Source organism: Telopea speciosissima, chromosome 9, assembly GCF_018873765.1.
Source record: "Telopea speciosissima isolate NSW1024214 ecotype Mountain lineage chromosome 9, Tspe_v1, whole genome shotgun sequence".
Taxonomy (NCBI): Eukaryota; Viridiplantae; Streptophyta; class Magnoliopsida; order Proteales; family Proteaceae; genus Telopea; species Telopea speciosissima.
The window spans coordinates 5,942,898-5,964,182 of NC_057924.1; the positions used below are offsets into that span (position 1 = coordinate 5,942,898).

The window sequence follows — 21,285 nt, forward strand, 5'->3', positions numbered from 1 at the left end:
AAACCATTTTTCTTGGTTCGATTCGATTTCTTCCAATCAACGGATAGCATGAGTCTGGCTTAGAAAGATCCATTTGAATTTTTTTTCCCTGAAGTGGATTTGCAGGTTGGGGGAAGATGAGTTATAAGTTTTGAAAAAACGATTTGGAGAAGATGAGGGCATTTTGGTCAATTAAAACACAATTATAACGTTTTCATTCTCTAAGTTAACGGACTGGGTATTTTTATTATTTAGGTCAAACCTCATGGAAGGTACATGTAATTTTCCAAACCCCACGGTCAAAAGTGTAATTAGGTAATTAGGTCATATCTCAAGGGAGGTACGTGTAATTAACTCTTTTTCCTTTTGGTTTATGAGCAGAAGGAATATCCATATCTCACAAAGGAGTTATGAGCCTTGTCTCCTGGGTCGGATTGTCGGTCGGGTCCCTACTAAATCTGACAAATATAGTAAAAGTATAAACCTATCCATCCATAGTCGATTTGCATCATCAGCTATCTCTAGTCTCTTCTTCTGTTTATGTAAAACATTTCCATTTGCAGGAACGAAGGAACTGGAAGCAAGACTTTGCCACTTGCCAACTTCGAATCAATCACTCCCAATTCCAAAATATCCAAAAATGTTAATGGCCGATCCTTCAAATTCTCCTCTTTCAATCTTTCTAGAACTGTGGCACACAACTCTAGAAGTCACTAGGCTACAGCCACCACTCCACGCGCCTCTTTCTCCTTCTCTTTATCTCTCTCCATTATTATTACCAGTTACAAGAAAAAGAAACAGAAATTCAAAGTATCCTAAAGCAAATAAGAACACAGTAGCTCTTTCTGGAATGGTAAATAATCGAACGCAAATTATTCCTGCAAGCCCAGAAGCCGCCATTTTGAAAATGGTAATTGAAGCTCTTTCTGGAATCTGGCTGTCCTTCTCTTCTCACAGCTTCTTCTGATTTATTGTGGGTTTTGATTTGGGTTAGTGTGTGACTAATCCTGACTGAACAGAACCCTGCTGCTCCCCTCAAAAACCCTACTTCACACCCTTATCATCTGCCGCTTTGATGAGCATTCGTCATGTATATAACCGCTTCGTCGTCAGCGGCAATCCTCAGAGCTTCTAGGGTTCGCTTCTCATCCACTTTGTCATCCTTCCCTTCCATCTCCAGAAATCTATCTTCTCCTCTTCCCCATTCTTCTTCTTCTTCCCTCCTCAAAGCTCGATCCATCAGCTTCTCCACTGCTTTCCGTTCTATCCGATACTCGGTTTCTCGCTGGAGCCACGGTTTTGACCGGAGGTCCCCCGCTAGTCTTCGGGCCCAGATCAGAACAGCTGCTCCTGTGAATGGACGCTTTGAGCGCAACATTGCTACCATGGATACGACCTTTCTTGCTTCTGGATTATCGGCACATTACTTTATTGCGTATGATTGAGAGAAAAGTTGAGTTTTTGGATTAACTGAGCTCATGCTGTCCGAGTGAATTGAGAATTGATTGGGTTATTGTTCTGTTTATCTGTGTGGATCAGCTTCTGAGAATGCTTTCAAGGGAATCTTAACCAATCTTCCCAAGCCTGGCGGTGGCGAGTTTGGAAAGTACTATAGCCTACCTGCACTGATTGATCCAAGGATTGGTAAGTCCTGGCTGTAAAGGAAGTCGTTTGAATTTGAAAGTTTAAAATTTGAGTTTTGAATATTTCAACGTTATCTTAATCCCTCTATTCTAGCTAAGTTCGTTATTTCTTTTTTAAACTCTACAATCAATAGAGCTTATCCAATTGTAACTGTGATTGTAAACGTAATACTTTGGAAGAACACACACATCAACCCATTAATTGGGTATGAGAATTACCAAAAAAAAATAAAAATAATTGGGTATGAGAAATTACTGAATAAAACTCTTTATCTTTACATGGTATCAGAGCGATTAGAGAGTGGATAGAAGTCATAGAACCAAGTAAATTTAGAGAAGTCATCAATGAAAATGAAAAAATATTTGTGGTCATTTGTTGAAGGGATTGGAGCATGACCCCATACATCACTAAAAATCAAATGTAATGGTCCTTCACTAACACTCCTAGTGATGGGTAAAGAAATTTTATGAGATTTGCCTAAAAAACAGGAAGAACACTTATTGAGAGTGGTGGAGGAACAAGGCAAAGAGTGAGAAATGATTAAATTGCGAATAATCCTAAACTAAGGATGGCCTAAACAAGCATGCCACTCATCTGTAGATACACACGTTCAGCGATGTGGGCTGTTTAGCAGAAATTTTATTTGCTGAATGTAATCCCTTCAACTAGTACAATCGATTTTTAAGGGATCCTTGAAGCAACGGCATCTTTGTCACCTGATCTTTCACAAGAAAATGATAGGGATGAAATTCAAAGAAACAATTGTTATCTTTGGTGAAGTGATGCACTAATAAGAGATTATTGGGAATATTTGAAACATGGAGAATATTTGAAAAGTGAAAGACATTGTTGGACAGAGAAAATAATTGAGAAGAGCCGACATTTCTAATATTTAAACCAACACCATTACCTACACAAAGATTATCATTACTGTTGTAAATTGTAAAATGGGTATAAGGGTAAATCTGTTAAAGGCATTCTTGTACTTGTACCTATTATTCACTTATTATAAATAAAGTAGTAGGGCTCTCAATGACAATCAATCATTCCCCTTAATCGAACATGGTATCAGAACTGAGATGCACCTTGGGATCCCAGCCCTAGCCGCAGCCCTCTCCCTCTCGGTTTTCAACTACCGCCTCCTCCATCTCTCTCTCTCTCTCTCTCTTGTTTTTACCTACCGCCTCCCACTCTCTCTTCTTTCTCTCTCTCATCTTCTACCTACCACCAACTCTCGGTGGTTTAAGAAACCACCGAGTGTCTCCTCTCTCCTCCCTTCTTTCGGCCTCTCAGATCTTCAGCCATGATATGATTTGAGAGAGCCTATTTTTTCCAGAATCAAATTTTCTTTCAGGCTTTTCCCTGATCGATTTTTTCAGGGTATTTTCCCTACTGTTGGTTCTCGATGATGATAGTTTTTCAGATTGTGGTTGCTGCTCCTCTAGTTTGTGGCATGTCTAGCCTCCCTCCTTCAACCTGTGTGCAAATCCTGATTGATAACTATGTCAGACCTTACCATCGAATCAACTGGAACTGAATGGTCAAGTCGTGGGACTTATAATGATTTCCCTTCATTCCTTGTGAGCTCTGTTCGACTAGATGGGAGCAATTATTTGATGTGGTCGCATTCATGTTACCTCTCCACTGATTCACACGGATGTATTGGATATATTACATGCGAAATTGAGAAGCCTGGTACTGTTGGTGCATCACTGAAGAAGTGGCGTTGTGATAATTCTTTGGTGATGTCCTTTCTCATCAACTCTATGCAACTCCAGGGTTCTCTTGGATACTGCTGCCAAGATTTGGAAAGCTGCTCAGGATACATATTCCTAGTTTGGGAATGATGCACAAGTCTATGAACTGTGGAAGAAACTTCATGAGACCAAGCAAAAGGACCTAACTCTGTCATAATATTATTCTAAGTTACACAATTTGTGGCAGGAATTGGACTTCTATGATACCTTTCCGGCCACTTGTACTACCGATGGCACTAGCTTTAAGAAGCGGGAAGATAAGTTTCGGGTGTATGATTTTTGGCTGGCTTGAATGTTGAGTATGATCAGATTCGTGCCAAGTGCTTAGCCGAGATCCATTCCCAACCTTGGAGTGGTCCTACTCTTTGATTCAGTTGGAGGACAGCCGTCTCATTGCTATGTTGCAGTCTATTTCTTAGGAATGCTCAACCTTACTTTCTGGGTCTAGTACACAGCCTAGAGGTGGCTCTATCCGTTCTAGTGATCGTCCTCCCTCTAAGCGGGAGCCTATCAAGTGTGACTACTGTAGTAAGAAACGACCTACAAAGGAATTTTGTTGGAAACTTCATGGCTGACCTACTTCCTCCACCTCATGAGGCCGTGGTCGTGGTAGGTCCTCCCAGTCCCATGCTCATCATTGAGGCATCTAAGCCTGCCCCTGCTAGTATTGGTTCTTCTCTATCTTAGGACGAGCTTGCTATGCTCTGGCATTTGATGACCAAATTGGAGCCTTCATCTCCACTGCACTTGCTTCCGCCTCAGCCTCTACATCTACTTTGATCACTTTTGACTCCAACCTTGCTTATTTAGGTATTTCTTTTGGTGGTCACTGTGCATCGGTTGTCTCTCGTCCTTTAATATTTGACTCTGCTGCCACTGATCACATGACTGGCTCCTTTAGTCTCTTTAGTACTCTCCTTGCTCAGGTAAAGACAAGGTTCGGATAGCAAATGGTTCCCTCACTGTTTTTGGGAAGGGTTCTAGCAATTTTTCTTCCACTTTATCCTTAGTCTCTGTCCTACATGTTCCTGATTTTTCTACTAGTCTTCTTTCCATCATCCGTTTCACTATTGATATAAATTGTAAAGTGGTTTTTTTCTCTTTCAGTGCATTTTCAGGATCTAGTGACAGAGAAAACGATTGGTTGTGGTAGAGTGCATGATGGTCTCTATTTGCTTGACGATGACATCTCCTTCGTTTGTTAAGCTCATCAGAATGATTCTACTTCAGCTCCTATATCTACTTTGTTACTTTGGCATAGGCGTTTGGGTCATCCTCCTATTGGAACTTTAGTTAAAGTTTTTCCTAGTTTATTTCAGAAATTTAACCCAAAGGATTTCTTTTGTGATGCTTGTGTTTTAGCCAAGCAAACTCGTTCTACTTATTCTAGTTTACATAATAGAAGTATCACTCCTTTTTTGTTAATCCATTCTAATGTGTGGGGTCCTACCTGTTGTGCTTCTATTTCTGGTTACTGTTGGTTCGTTATTTTTATTGATTGTCATATGAGGGTTACTTGGATTTATCTGATGCATCACAAGAGTGAAGTCTTATGCAGTTTTCAGCTCTTTCATAGCATGGTTCACACCCAGTTCAACTCCAATATCCAAATCCTCTGCAAGCGACAATGGTAAGAAATATATGGATGGTTCGTTTTAGACTTACCTTGCCACCCAGTGTTCTTCCACTAAACCAGTTGCATGGATACCCCGGCTCAGAATGGTGTTGTCGTAAAATCGCCATTTGTTAGAGGTGGCTTGCTCTCTCTTGTTTGAGATGCATGTTCCTTCCCAGTACTGGAATGAAGCTGTTTTGACAGCAGCTTATCTTATTAACCAAATGCCGACTTGAGTTTTTGACTTCGGTGCTCCACTTGAGGCTCTCCAGGGATCGTCCACCTTTCTTATCTCACCAAAGGTATTCGGTTGTGTTTGCTTTTCTTGGAATCACCATCTCCATGGCAAGTTAAATCTGCGGGGACTCAAGTGTATGTTCATTGGCTACTCTTACCACCCATAAGGGCTACAATTGCTACCATCATTCGTCTCGTCGCGTGATTCTCATTGTTTACGTTGACAACATTGTTGTCATTGGCAATGACACAAAGGAAACCTCGGGTCTAAAGCTTACCTGGGTCAAGAATTTGAAATCAAGGACCTTGGAAAGTTGCACTACTTCTTTGGCATTGAAGTTGCTCGCTCCACCAAGGGTATCTTTCTATCTCAACGGAAATATACTTTTGATCTATTATCTAATACATGGATGCTAGGTTGTCCGCCTTCAGACACCCCTCTTGAAGCTAATATTCACCTCTCCAGTAAGAATGGTGATCCTGTGGATAAGGGACAGTATTAGCGGTTAGTTGGGAAGTTGATGTACCTATCCCATACTCGTCTAGATATTGCCTTCGTCATTAGCCTGGTTAGTCAGTATATGCATGATCCTCATTCCACACACTTAAAAGCTGTGTTTCATATCCTGTGTTATTTGAAATCTGCACTAGGAAAAGAGGTCCTTTTCTCTTCCCATGGTCACCTGTGAGTTGAGGCCTTTACAGATGCTGATTAGCCAGCTCTCCTGATAATCGGCGGTCTACGGCTGGTTATGGTACATTTGTGGGTGGCAACTTGGTTACGTGGAAGAGTAAGAAACAGGCTGTTGTTGCTCGGTCTAGTGCTGAAGCTGAATTTCGAGCTGTCTCATGGCATTTGTGAGTTGATGTGGCTCTAGAGTTTTTTGGAAGATCTGAATCTCCATGTTCCCCTACCGATGATGCTATACTGTGACAGTAAGTCTACCATCAACATTGCTCACGATCCAGTTCAGCACGATCGCACAAAGCATGTGCAAATTGGTCATGATTTTATTAAAGAGAAGTTGGAACAAGGGTTGATCTGTATTCCTTTTGTTAAGTCTGGAGATCAGTTAACTGATATTTTTACCAAAGGGTTAAGTAGTAAGTTTCATCCTATATTGTGCAAGTTGGGCAATTGTGATATCTATGCACCAACTTGAGGGAAAGTGTTGTAATATGGGTACAAGGGTAAATCTGTCCATAAGGGCATTCCTGTACTTGTATCTATTATTCACTTATTATAAATAAAGTAGTAGTGTCTTGTCAATGACAGTCAATCATTCCCCTTAATCTAACAGTTACCAGTATAACCAGATGATATATGAGGGTTGGAGAGTTCAGGAGTGACATGATGTGTAGCTGCTGTGTTGGGAAATCAATCCGTCAAGGAGGAAGTAGGAGTTGGCAGATTTCGGCCATGTTGGTTGCTGGTGGGGTTGTTGAGGTTAAGGAGTTGAAGTAGCAAAAATAGCACTTACTAGCAGTGTGATTGTATTTGTTATAGATTTGGCATTTGTCTTGCTTTTTATTTTTCTGACAATTGCTCCTGTAGCCATTGCTGCAGCCATTGAGTTGATAGCAGTGCATACCACTTTTCTGATATTGAGTTAGTGGGGAACCTCCAGAACCACCTTGGCAAGAAAGAGTGAGATTAGCTTCAAAAACAGAGTGGGCGGTTTGCATTGACAATTCATGATTAATGAGAAGACGATGAAGGTCATAAAATGGGATTGGTTCAGATTTAGTGGCAAGTGCAGCCACTATATCGCTGAAATCATTGCCAAGATTTTGGAAAACAATAGCATTAAGCTCTTCAATAGCAAGAGGCTTGTTTTCAACAGCTAGTTGATCAGAGATATATTTTACTTCTCTGGGATAGGTGGAAACAGATTTGTCGCCCTTGGAGGTGTTTTGCAGGTGCATATGAAGTTGAAGAACATTGGTGTTGGAAAGAGTTCCAAGCACAGTTTGTAGAGCTTGCCAGACAGTTGTGGCAGTGGAGGAGAGGCCGACAACATATAGTAGGACCTCAGGAGTAAGAGAAGAGAGGATCCAACTGAGGACCAATTGATCCTTTCGTTCCCATTCACCATGGGCTGGATTGGGTATGGAGTTGGAGGAGCCTTCTTGAACCAGAATGGCCGGTGGACACAAGATTCTGCCATCAATAAAACCAACAAGGTCTTGGCTACGAAGGAGAGGAAAAATCTGAGTTTTCCATAGAGGATAATTGTCGGGAAAGAGTTTCAGAGTGATATGTTGTTGGAAATTGGGAGTGGTGGAAGAAGAAGACACCATGGGAGAAGTGAGGGTAGAGGAAGTAGCGGAAGAGGAAGACATCAGCGGATCAGTTGTGGTTGTCTCAGATACGCGTTCGCTGATGTGGGGTGCCTTAGCAGAAATTTTATTTGCCGAATGTAATCCCTTCAATTTCCCACAATCCCTTTTCAAGGGCTCTTGGATCGGCTGGCATTATAATTGGTATGTTATAATCATCTCCTTCAAATGATCACCCACCACATCCATCCTCTTCCCCACTCCCCGCCGACACTAATATTGCACCAATTGCTATGCCTACTTCAAATGTATCACCTTCCATTCCAGTTGTAACAGTTGACAGATTTGACCTTGATGCCACCCAACCTCCAAATGTGTCGAGCCGGAGAATTGAGAATTCATGCTATGCACCTTGGGCTTCATCCATGACCTTCAACATGATAGTATGATACCCATTGCCATCAGCATTTCTTTCACAATGCCAAGTCGAATCAGAACCTACTTGCTTTACTGAAGCCAACAAATATGCCCATTGGCGGGACGCCATGTTACTGGAGTTTAATGCATTATTGAAGAATGGCACCTGGACATTGGTTTCCCCATCACCACACATCAATGTCATTGGCTCTAAATGGGCTTTCGCATCAAACGAAAGGCAGTTGGAACAATAGAACGGTACAAGGCAAAGCTTGTTGCCAAATGCCAAGGGCTACAACCAACAGGAGGGAATTGATTACACTGAGACATTCAGTCCAGTAGTGAAGCCCACCACCGTATGCACCGTGCTATCCTTAGCCACAGCCAACAACCGGGGGTTACACCAATTGTATGTAAGCAATGCTTTCCTCCATGGAACACTCAACAAAATGTTTACATGGCTCAACTGTCAGGATTCACTGACCCCGACAAGCCCCATCATGTCTGCAAAGCTTCACAAGTCTCTTTATGGCTTAAAGCAAGCGCCTCGCGATTGGTTTTACAGGTTAAGTTCATTCTTATTATCATTGGGGTTTGAAGGTTCAAAGACAGATGCATCCTTGTTTATATTTAAGAAAGGTCCTCAATGTCTGTAAGTTCTGGTATGTGTTGATGACATTGTCATCACTGGTTCAAATTCCTCTTTGGTACAACAATTGATTACCTCCTCAAGCAAAGATTTTGCCATTCGGGATGTGGGATCTCTACACTATTTCTTAGGCGTGGAGGTTCCTCCTCATGCAAAGGATATTCTTTTGTCTCAACAAAAATATATTCTTGATTTCTTAAAACGGACAGACATGGAGGGGGCCAAACAGACTGACACCCCAATGGCCTCAACGGCCCTACTTTTGCAATTTACTGCTGAGCCGTTACTTGATCCAACAATGTACCGCAGCATTGTTGGGGCCCTTCAGTATGACACACTTACTCAGCCGGACATTCATTCTCCGTCAACAAAGTGTGCCAATTCCTCAAGTTAACAACTGAAAAGCATTGGCAAGTTGTCAAAAGAATTCAACGCTATCTCAAAGCAACTTTGTCGCATGGTCTACTCATCTATTGGATTACTTCGTTGAAGTTAATGGCCTTTTCCGATGCGGATCGGGCTGGGTGTGTCGATGAAAGTAAATCTATAGGTGGCTTTGCCATCTTCCTTGGCGACAATCTCATACCTTGGTCTGCTTGGAAGCAGCCCAGTATTGCTTGATCCTCCGTGGAGTCTGAATATCGTGCCATTGCTAATGCCACTGCTGAGATTATTTGGATTAAATCTCTTTTACAAGAGCTTGGCATGTCCCCCTCACAAGAGTCTGTGTTATGGACTTATGGTGTGATAATTTGGTTGCTACTTATCTTACGGTAAATCCCTTATTTCATGCCCGCACAAAACACATTGAGGTGGACTTCCACTTTGTTCGACAATTAGTTGCACAAGGCCTCCTGGAAGTCAAGTTTATATCTACCAAAGATCAGTTGGCCAACATCCTCACAAAACCCTTATCTACCACCAGATTTATCTTCTTGCGTGACAAGCTGAAGATTTGCAAGCGCACATCTTCAACTTGAGGGGAATTGTTAAGGAACTTGTTTGAATTTGAAAGTTTAAATTTGAGTTTTGAATATTTCAACGTTATCCTAATCCCTCTATTCTAGCTAAGTCCTTTCTTTCTTTTTCAAACTCTACAACCAATAGAGCTTATCCAATTGTAATTGTGATTGTAAACATAATACTTTAAAAGAACACATCAACCCATTAATTGGGTATGAGAAATTTCTCAACAATACTCTTATATTTACACTGACATTATTTATCCACCCGTGTCCCCCTTTGGATAGTCCGCTGTGTTAGAGCTCCTGTTTGATATACATATTGTTTCCTCCCTTTCCTACAAGGTCGGTCTTTTAGAGGAAGCGGTTCCAACATGGTATCAGAGCAGGCAGGGGTCACGGTATCGAATCCCCCTGGGAGCGGGCAGGTGTTGAAATTATTTGTCCATCCGTGTCCCCCTTTGGATAGTCCGCCGTGTTAGAGCTCCTGTTTGATATACATATTGTTTCCTCCCTTTCCTACAAGGTCGGTCTTTTAGAGGAAGCGGTTCCAACATTTTAGTTGGTCATGGTCTCTTGGACTTTGTGACAATCCTTTTTTCTTCTTTTCCCTCCTGGGTAAGGATCATCTTCTCCCATCTTCTAAGCACTGAAGGATATCTTCGGAGTCATGTGGCTATATGGGCTTTGAAGTTTGAATAATGTACACTAATTTTTTTATATTTTAGTCAGGTTTCCCAAAACACAAATCTTTTAGAAATCCACTATTATTTTCCATGCAGATAAGCTACCATACTCCATCAGGATCCTTCTTGAGTCTGCAATCCGTAACTGTGACAACTTCCAAGTCACCAAGAAAGATGTTGAGAAGATCATTGATTGGGAGAATACTTCTCTTAAACAAGTGGAGATACCTTTCAAGCCTGCCCGTGTTCTCCTACAAGTGTGTATTGTTGGGCGAACAACATAATAGTTTTAAGTATTTACATTTCTGCTGAATTGTATCACTTATTTTGTTGGTCAGGATTTTACTGGTGTACCAGCAGTGGTTGACCTTGCTTCCATGAGGGATGCTATGAACAATCTTGGCAGTGATGTTAACAAGATTAACCCCTTGGTAGGTGATATTTGTCTTTTTCATTCCATGTAAGTTAGTGAGGAGTTCAACATCCATTATCTTCCCTAGCATGAAAGCACTGAGGAATCAAGTACCGAAGTGGTCTTCAACAAACTACTTCTGTTGTTCCTTCTACATAACATTGTAGAGGATACGTTTGATTCTGTAACAATGTGAATCAATTTCACTGGCGTTTTGTTGTGTGTAATTTGCTTTGAATCTGGTAATTTTCTTAGATGACCTTTTCTCCCACTTAATCTTTTGACTGTAAAGTGTGTTCCTGGAATTCATGTGTATTTGTTTGGTGTTTTGTGTTACACTCTCTTGTATTTCTTTTTTCCTTTTGTCAGGGTTTTTTCTCATTGTCTTCCAAAATTATGTTGCATGCAGGTTCCAGTAGATCTCGTTATTGATCATTCAGTTCAGGTTGATGTAGCGAGATCAGAAAATGCAGTGAAGGCAAATATGGATCTTGAATTCGAGAGGAACAAGGAAAGAATTGCTTTTCTTAAATGGGGATCTACTGCTTTTCACAACATGCTTGTTGTTCCTCCAGGCTCTGGTATCGTGCATCAGGTAAGGAAATTTTTAGCATGAGAACTAGTAATGTGCATATCATGGTTTCTACCTTAAGATTACTGATGTGCAGAATTTTGTCCTTTCTTCGCTCTCCACTTATTCCTCATCTCAGTTGATGAGTAGAATATATGAAATCTTGGAATGATCTTGGGTTCCTCACACTAATATTATCAAATTTTATTTTTATATACTGATTAAATTACTGTTGAAAATTAGGTTAACCTGGAATACCTGGGCCGAGTTGTATTCAACACTGATGGCCTGCTGTACCCTGATAGTGTGGTTGGAACTGATTCCCATACAACTATGATCGATGGGTTAGGAGTTGCTGGATGGGGAGTTGGAGGAATTGAAGTAGAGGCAGCAATGCTTGGCCAGGTAAATTATGTTAGGGAATTGTCATTGAGACCTGGTAATTTGTATTGTCTGAGGAAATGTTTAAATATGGGGAAATTCAAGCTTGGTCATATTCATCTAGGGAAACGAAAAGAAAAGCAAATCATTGCATTTGGTAATGTGGACACTTGGATGTATGTGCATACGGTGAGGAATGCTTATCGAGGTACTAAATCTTGGTTTCGAGGCCGGTTTCGGTCAGGCCCAAAACCAAGACGTTCCGGATCTTGTTTCAAGATTTCAACTGGGTTTCAACCCTGGGTCTCCCTTGGTTGAAACCCAGGGTCAAAACTCGGGTTTCGACCCTGGGTTTCGTTTCGGCCAGGCATGAAACCGAGAGAACTCGGAGATTTCGGTTGCTTTCGACCGAGATTTAGTTCCATGAGTCGATTATAGGGCTCCTCATCGTTCTGCTACTGGTTCTTGCATTGAACTGGATACTCGTTATGAATATGGAAACACTTGAGACTTGAGATAGCCATCAGGATTCTATTATATCCTACTGTACTTTCTGTACATATGTGCTATAGCAATCCTATTTTGATTTTATATTTTAGAACTTCATATATGTCTGACTTATGGTTATTAGATGTTTTGACATTGCTTGCAAATGTTGCGAATTTATTTTCTGATGCCTTCTACGTATGCAAACAGTTAGGCAGAAGATATCTTAAACTTTTGATTGTCTTATGTACTCAAGTCATCAAGTGTATTTCATGATTAGGACTGCATGCCCCTTCTTATATTTTACTGGTATTTATGGATAAAAATTATCTCTCACACCCATGTCTTGGGTATACGTAGATGCATGGTTCTTTACACATGTAAGTTCTGTTTCAATATTACCTCTAATGTTTTATTTCTTCAAAATTGTCAGCCCATGAGCATGGTATTACCTGGTGTTGTTGGGTTCAAGTTGACTGGAAAGTTCCAAGATGGGGTCACAGCAACCGACTTAGTTCTAACTGTAACTCAAATGTTGAGGAAGCGTGGTGTTGTTGGCAAGTTTGTGGAGTTCTACGGTATTTTCAATTGCTCATTAAAGAACACAACTTAGTCCATGTTATTCTGTACTGACTATTCATCTGTTTGTCACTTTAAAGTTTGAAACTTTTTCCTTCCTGATGGATCTTAGGTCTGAAATTGTTGTTGTGAACATAGGTGAGGGTATGGCTGGATTGTCATTAGCTGACAGGGCCACTATTGCCAATATGGCTCCCGAGTATGGAGCAACAATGGGCTTCTTTCCTGTTGATAATGCTACTTTGCAATATCTTAAACTGACTGGAAGAAGTGATGAAACTGTGAGTACCATGCATCCCCTAAGGCTTGTTTAACTGTGAATTAGAAATTCATACACCTTTTAGTGATGTTCTTCTCTTGCATCTTAGGTGGCGATGGTTGAAGCCTATCTGCGTGCCAACAAGGTGTTTGTTGACTACAATGAGGTATGCTTTTATCAACCCTCAAACCGTCCTCCACCCTGGAGAAAAGAAAAGGGAAAAGAAACCTTCAGCTTACGTTTTTGATTTTACATGGAAGAGAACTAAGTTTGTCTCTGTGGATCCAGCCTCAACAAGAAAGGGTATACTCATCTTATCTAGAGTTGGACCTGGGGGATGTTGAACCCTGTGTTTCAGGACCAAAAAGGTCGGTTGCTTGTCAACCCTATCACAGTGGAGGCACTGGCTGCATCTTTCATATTATCCTGCATTTACATTTTTTTTTTGAAACGTCTTGACAGACCTCATGACCGAGTTCCTCTGAAAGAAATGAAAGCTGATTGGCATGCTTGTCTGGACAACAAAGTTGGATTCAAGGTGAGGTGTAAGCTGCCTTGCATGCCATGATTTATTATTCATTCTGTTGTTTTGGGCCTTGTCTAGTCTTCATGTTGCCGATAGCTTGTATTCCTGTACCTTTTTTTGTGTGTTGTTGGGGAGGGGGGGATGTGGTAATCCAGTTGGACAGCTTTTACTAAATGGCATCAGAGTAATGTTTGTCTGTACTTGTAGCTTAGGATTGGATCAGTGTCAGACTAAGTGGATAGCTGAACAAAGCTGCATTGTGTTCTTTTGTCTGTTTAATGCAATGTGGAATTTCTTAACATTTAAATTATTTTGCAGGGTTTTGGTGTTCCAAAGGAATCACAGGACAAAGTTGTAAAGTTCTCATTCCATGGGCAACCTGCAGAGCTCAGACATGGTAGTGTTGTAATTGCAGCCATCACTAGCTGCACAAATACATCGAACCCAACTGTCATGCTTGGTGCTGGTCTTGTTGCAAAAAAGGCTTGTGAGCTCGGTTTGGAGGTTAGTCATGGTGCCTTGAAATTATCCCCTTCAGATTCTAGCGAGCAGAAACTTAGTTTTTCTTCTCAATATGATTATTCTTCTTGTTGCCCAAAATCTAGCTTGCAGCCTGCTCAACAACACATGTAGGTCTTATGGGGTTTACGATGTTAAATTCTGAACTTGAAATTTTATCATTAGGTGAAGCCATGGATTAAAACAAGTCTTGCACCAGGATCTGGAGTAGTTACAAAATATTTGCTCCCAAAGGTACATTAGACAATTATGGAAACGAATGCCAATATGTTCTGGTTATTATTATACTATATTTTGTTATTATATTATGGCTATGTATGTGCTATATGTAGTGGCCTTCAGAAGTACTTGAATCAGCTTGGCTTCCATATAGTTGGTTATGGCTGCACAACATGTATTGGAAATTCTGGAGATCTGGATGAATCAGTTGCTTCTGCAATTTCAGAAAATGGTATTGTCATTTAACCTTTTTTGAAAACTAAAATAAAACTAGGCCAAAGCATAGGAAGGCATTCCCAATTTATTAAAGTGTAGCTGCATTTGCAGTTATGCTTCACAGAATATATTCTTTGTTACTTTCTTTTTACTCTCAAGTTGCATGCTTGTTTTTCATACTAACAAGTAGCACATTTTGTTGTTAATGTAATGTAATCCTATTTCACTTTTGCAGACATTGTTGCTGCAGCTGTGCTTTCTGGGAACAGAAACTTCGAGGGTCGTGTGCATCCCTTGACGAGAGCTAACTATCTTGCTTCACCTCCTTTAGTTGTTGCCTATGCACTTGCTGGCACGGTATGTACATTTATCTCACTTGCTGACCTGGATGTTTCCTTTCTTTATCTTATATATAAAAACAATTCACTGAAGAAATATGGCATGGCTTGACTAAGCATGGTCCCACTGCTGAACTGCCAAGTGGATGGTCCAACTTTTGAACTGTTGAAACATTTGTATTGTTTCTCTGTGATTATTTAAATTCCAAGAAGTCATTTTCTCCGGAAACTTCCATTTTGAAAATTCTCAATTTTCCAAGTCATGAATCTTAATTGCATCCGCAGAAAATATCTGGTAAAATATGACAAATGAATCTTGTACCCAGTACTCATTATTTAAGTCGTCTGAATCAGATCAAGAGGCTTAAACCTCTCTAACAATCTTGTTGCTTTTCTTCCGATCAATGTATAAGAAATGGCATCTGAAATCTCAGAACTCTTTTCCTTTTCTTTTTTAAATGAGTTTAGATGCTTCAACAGCCAAAATATTGGGAGTGGGGGAAATGGATCTATTCTTAAAGATAATTTTAAAATTAAAATTTCTTTTCTTGGGGGGGTGGGGGGTGTTGGCATTATTGTCATGTGCTGTGGCAACTGTGAAGTGCAAGGAAAGAGGCCAAAGGTGATGCAATCCGTGGTTCCAAAAATCCAGTTCGGATCAATTTTAGCCCACCCAATTAACAAAATCCAAGTACTTTAGGGGGATTGACAGTTTGGTAATTAACCAGAATTTAAAGGGTTACTTTGGAAGGTTTATATGGGTTAGGATAAAACGGGAATTGTTATTTTAAGAACAGGGACAGACTTAGAATGAAAGTAAGGCAAGGATATGGGTAGGAATAAGGACAAAAGGGGGAAGGGCATTTAGGAAATAAGTAGTGTTGGAGATGAATAAAAGAAAAACAACCTGAATGTTGTCTTCAACCATCAATATCCAACCTGTACACACGGAACCAGAGTAGATCTTATTGAACTCTCCTTCCAAGCATCCGAATCAGATTGAAATTTTAAGAGAAGTTTCGCAACCAACAGAGAGCAATAGTACTATGGACAAGAAACAAGGAAGGAAAAGAGGGAATAAGAAAGGAGGGGAGTTTAGGAAGGAGATGTAGAAGATGAAGATATAAGAAACTAGAATAAGGGAGAGGGGAGAAGAAGAACCGAACCAGGGGAAGGGAGTAGAGAACCCACAGCCACCGTCTGCCAAGCCACGGAGGCACACTCAAGCAAAACTCAACTGTTCATTTTTAGTCACTGTTAATTGTGTTGATTATGTCTATATATATAAGAAAGACCAAAAAAGAAAAATAGAAACTAGCCCTACTTAGGAAACTGAAATAGGGAAACTATCTCCTACGTAGCTAAACTTCCCCAATATAAAAGATTACAAGATAATTCCAAATAAATAAATAAACTTGTATTATCCTACTGAACCACAACCAAACTTGGACCCAGTTCTCAGTCTGGGCCTCCAAATCTCCAATCAGGTTTGAGCCAGCCCACACAAGCACTACTGCATCAAAGGGATAGGTTCTAGTTTATTATGGATTTCACGAGGGGAAAAATTGAGTAACGGGTTTTTTTTTTTTGGGATAGATTATGTGTTTTTTTTTTATGTGCTCCTCTTTCAGCTCGTTATAAAATCTGGAAGTTGAATTATTAATTTAGATCTACTTTGATGGGCACTCCCAACCCTATCTTCTCCTTAATATTAACGGTTAACATTTTGTACTCCCATATTTGACCTAAATTCCTCTCAGTAAACTGTTGACCCAAATCAGTTTGTAACTACTGTTTGATCATGGAACCCACTTTTCAGGTTGACATTGATTTTGAGAAGGAACCAATTGGAGTAGGGAAGGATGGCAAGAGTGTCTTTTTCAAGGATATATGGCCATCTAATGAAGAAATTGCAGCGGTAGGCGTTGCTAACTTGAATATGTTTGGGAACTGTTGATGCTACTTTTTGTACTTTTTGTCCTTGGTTGTCCTGTGACACCTTAATTGATTAATTTGAATGTTTCAGGTTGTCCAATCGAGCGTGTTGCCTGATATGTTCAAAAGCACTTATGAGGTTATCACCAAGGACAATGAAATGTGGAATCAGTTGTCTGTTCCAGCTTCCACTCTTTACACTTGGGACCCTAACTCAACCTATATTCATGAGCCCCCATTTTTCAAGAACATGACCATGGAGCCACCTGGTCCCCATGGAGTAAAGGATGCTTATTGTTTGCTCAACTTTGGTGACAGCATCACTACTGATCACATCTCCCCAGCAGGGAGCATCCACAAGGACAGTCCCGCTGCGAAGTACCTCCTTGAGCGTGGAGTGAGTCCCAAAGACTTCAATTCTTATGGCAGCCAACGAGGGAATGATGAAGTGATGACAAGAGGAACTTTTGCCAATATTCGCCTTGTCAACAAGTTGATGAATGGAGAAGTTGGTCCAAAGACGATTCACATTCCAACAGGGGAGAAACTCTATGTGTTCGATGCAGCAATGGTGAGTTCCTTGATATTATGTTGTTGCACATTTGTTTTTCATAGTTTTTTTTTTTATATAAATTTATTTATGACTAAAGGTCCCATGGGTTGTCTGTGTAGCCAATCTTGGTTAGGTGGATCTAATTCCCCACATTGCGGTTGACCGGGCCATTCTAACTGTTGGACAGATAGGTGACCCTTTGATTGGCCACTTGTCAAATTTCATGGTCCAAATCAATTGTATGATCCACCATGAATTGTATTCTTACCCTTGTATATGTATCATGCAACCTTTTCACCAAACCCTTTCAAAGACTTTTCTACCATTTTCAAAGTCTCTTCTGCCATGTGGTGAATTTCATGTTGGCGGTCTACGGTCCAAAACCCTAATTAGGTTGCTCAGGCCCAGTCCCAAACAAATAAAAATTCTCAATCAACAAATCAATGGCAATTTCGTTTTTTAGAACAGTTCTGATTCTTTTAGAAAGGTAAACAGATTCCAGGACAGAAAAGTAAATATTCTTTTATGGAGGCACTTTTTGGAATCTACAAATTGACAATGGGGAAAACAGAATGTAGCTTGGAAAATAAGGGCTGTTAACTAAATAGCAGAAAATCTGTCCTTATAGTTCTGAAATTCTGTCTACAACCTCTCGATACCCACAACATCCCGCAGAACCACATCTGAAACACCAAGTGAGAACTCTCTCATCTGAACTCTGTTCAACCTGAAACTTTAATTGGAAGTCACCAGCAACTTACTCTCTGAAATACCCCTAACACAGATTGTTTCTCCAGCCTGGAAAATAGATTTAATCTATGGAAATGGAACCTGATGGTAAACCAGGAACCAGTACTCGTTGCAGGTTTGGTTCTTACAACTGAGGGTTCTTTCCGAACCCTTTACTTCAGGTCACCCCCTGGTAGGGATGTAACCACTAAAATATGAGGTCGAAAGGAACAAGTCCAAAGGATATCGCTCCCCTCACTATTTCTACCAAACTCATGCCTAGAGCTGGGTTTTGCCTACAGAGAGTAATGTATCAGATCTCCAAAGCAAAGAGGATGGAAATAACTAGCAGAAGTTCAAGGTCTGATATGAACGGAGAAGAAACAAAAGAAGAACAAATGATCGAAAGTCAGAAAGAGAAGCAAACAAAAGCAAAATCCGCCAGGCCGTGACAATGGGGAATCCACAAGATTCAAAAGTTTCTTTCAATTCATTAAAAGCCCAATCCCCTCTACACTGTAATATGTTTTCATATTTATAGACTAGACTCTTTCCTAACCTATCAAATTGATTCAGAAGCCCAACACCTATGTTATCAACCCATGGCCCCATCCAAGGTTGTATCAAGCCTAGAATTCTTTAATTGAGGCCCAAAGCCACTGACAATGAACCCAGGCCTCCTATGGGGAGGGATGTACCTTCCCATTAGCCTGTTGTTCCCCAATTTCTGCTGCTTGACTGCATCATTCCATTTGGCTGAAATCCTGAAACTTTCTGCATGACTGCATGAATAGTGGATGGTGTGGGTTAGGGGGTCCACAAAATTCGAACAATGACTAAGCTGCCTTGGTGGTGAGAAAAATCCACTAAGCCAAGTATTGCGACTCTGGGAGTTGGAAGAATGCAGTTTGATGAATACTTTATAGTTTATACTCAAATAGTATGTGGTGTGCTTGAAAGGATGTTGCATAACCCTTCACATTAGAGCATCTCCTCCAATATGAAACCTACCATTTCAAGTTCTGTATTTGGCAATATAAATCACCACTCTCTCAGGTCCACAAATTGCTAAATCTGACACATAATTATATCAGATGGGCGATGGGAGTGCTACTTTTAAATTTTCAATGTTACTGGCGTTGATCCTTTAGTGAATGTGCATATCTGACTAATGAAGTCATGATACCTGGGCATCTATGAAATTGTGACCTTAATATCCCCCCCCTTCTCTTTCCTTAACTGTTTCCCCACATAAATATTTAATAATTTTGGACGTATTGCTAGTCTGTTATCCTCTCCCTCTCCTCCACCCCTCCTTTTTGATTCCTTGAGGTTTTTTTTTTTTTAAAAAAAAAAAAAAAGTGCACAGTTGCTACTTGCTAGAAAGAGCCTTGTCTAGTGATAGCTTTTTGGTAGTCACTGTACTAATAATCTACCTTTTCCAGAGGTACAAGGCTGTTGGGCAGGACACCATTGTGCTGGCTGGAGCAGAGTATGGCAGTGGAAGCTCTCGTGATTGGGCTGCCAAGGGCCCAATGTTATTGGTGAGTTTGCATGCACTCTCTATGGAAAGGAATTAGTCCTTTGTTTTGAGGGTTTATAGATTCCATTTTGTTTTTATGTTTGGGTTCCTAATTCTCCTTATGTCTTCAGGGAGTTAAAGCAGTGATTGCCAAGAGCTTTGAGAGAATCCATCGTAGTAATTTGGTGGGAATGAATATAATCCCTCTCTGCTTCAAGCCTGGTGAGGATGCAGAAACACTTGGCCTGACAGGTCATGAACGGTACAGCATCGACCTTCCAAGCAAAATCAGTGACTTGAGGCCTTGCCAAGATGTTACTGTTGTGACCGACTCTGGCAAATCTTTTATCTGCATTGCACGCTTTGACACAGAGGTATGTTTGTCTCCTTTCTTTGGGAGAAAATTGAAACTATGTATGTATGTTTATAGAGTCTGGGGCAAGTATTACTTTGAATTTATTGCAAAATCCTTGGATCATCTGCTTTGATATGAAATTTCTTTTTCTTTTTTATGTTTGCTTCAAGAAGTTAAACTAACACACAGAAATATCTTGGATTATGAACTGCCACAATTTCAAATAATTCAGATTATCTTTGGGTTCCATGCCAATTGATATTTGGACTGATTTGGAATGTATTTGCAGGTGGAGTTGGCATATTTTGATCATGGGGGCATTCTTCAATATGTCCTCAGGAATCTGGCCAAGCAGTAACGAGCAATGTAAGTTTTCAATCATGCAGATTCTGCATTCAGCTGAGATTCTCTCTAGGTGGCTGTGAGAAAATACAGTGTTCATGTTTGAGAGAGAATGAATATAGGGAATATTTCAATTGCGTAGCCAACCCTGCCGATGAGATTTTTGCCCTTTTATTTTTCGAGGATTTATTTTTGGAGTAAAATATAAGGCGGAAAAAAATGTATAGACAGCAGGGACCCTTGGAAAGTGGGAAGAACACCAAAGAGTGATCAGACGTGCATTTTTAATGTGTGGTTTGTCAACTGATAGAGAAACTATTTGGTAAATTCATATGTAGATCATTATTGTTTTTTGATTCAGTGTTTGGAATTTGTGTTTTTTTTTCTTAACCCACTTTTGTTAATTGGATGGTTTGGTTATTAGTTGTTACAAGGTATCTTGTATGCTACCCTGTATGTGATGGCCTGCTCCTACTGGCAGGATATTTTGTATAAACGAGTCTTCATCCATCTCATCAGTAGTGCCATAACTATAGGTTTCAAGACTATGAATCAAGGCCTTCCAACAACTCCAATGAGGGTACACATCTGTTTTGTATTAAATATCTCATGAGAGCCCTCATTGAACCTTCTTGCATTGATCAGTATATGAACTATTAATACAGATTAAGACTCTAAACAGCTTGAAAAACTCTTTTGCTCTGTTACCCAATGTAAAATATTCAATGCCAACTGCGGAGAGGTCTGAAACTCTAGAATAACCTGTTCCTCGTAACAAATTTGTCAGACTCAAAGCAAGCTCTGTGGCTCTCTGGTGGTTCGAAAGAACTGCAAATAGTTCATATTTCACCCTCTCAATTCTCAGACATGTAAAAGCAGACTCAGGTGTGCACTCCCCCTCTCAGGGCTGGAACCAGCATATGCATATGTGGCGTTGTGTGTGTACCTGTGATGCTCATGTGATTAGGTTGATGTAGAGAACAAATCCATAAAATAAACCCAAAGGCACTACCAAATTTTAGGTTCTCATGTTGGTGAAATTGTCATTTAACATTGCGGCCCCCTCAACCCTAAATATTTAGGTCTGGAGTCTCAACTCGGTAAAGTAATTTCCTGC

The 21,285-nt window shown here is 40.4% G+C and overlaps 1 protein-coding gene across 1 annotated transcript; it reads left to right on the forward strand.

Annotated features, from left to right (window-relative positions):
* Positions 1 to 922: 922 nt before the first annotated feature.
* LOC122639836 (aconitate hydratase, cytoplasmic-like) lies at positions 923 to 20,353 on the forward strand. The gene is made up of 20 exons (XM_043832835.1): positions 923 to 1,368; positions 1,519 to 1,623; positions 10,323 to 10,483; positions 10,565 to 10,657; positions 11,048 to 11,233; positions 11,453 to 11,614; positions 12,510 to 12,654; positions 12,794 to 12,936; positions 13,024 to 13,080; positions 13,203 to 13,282; positions 13,377 to 13,452; positions 13,759 to 13,944; positions 14,125 to 14,188; positions 14,288 to 14,410; positions 14,630 to 14,751; positions 16,552 to 16,650; positions 16,759 to 17,238; positions 19,395 to 19,493; positions 19,603 to 19,845; positions 20,116 to 20,353. The coding sequence occupies exons 1-20, from the start codon at positions 1,068 to 1,070 to the stop codon at positions 20,182 to 20,184; spliced, it is 2,994 nt and encodes a 997-aa protein (XP_043688770.1). The 5' UTR covers positions 923 to 1,067; the 3' UTR covers positions 20,185 to 20,353.
* The last annotated feature ends 932 nt before the right edge of the window (positions 20,354 to 21,285 follow it).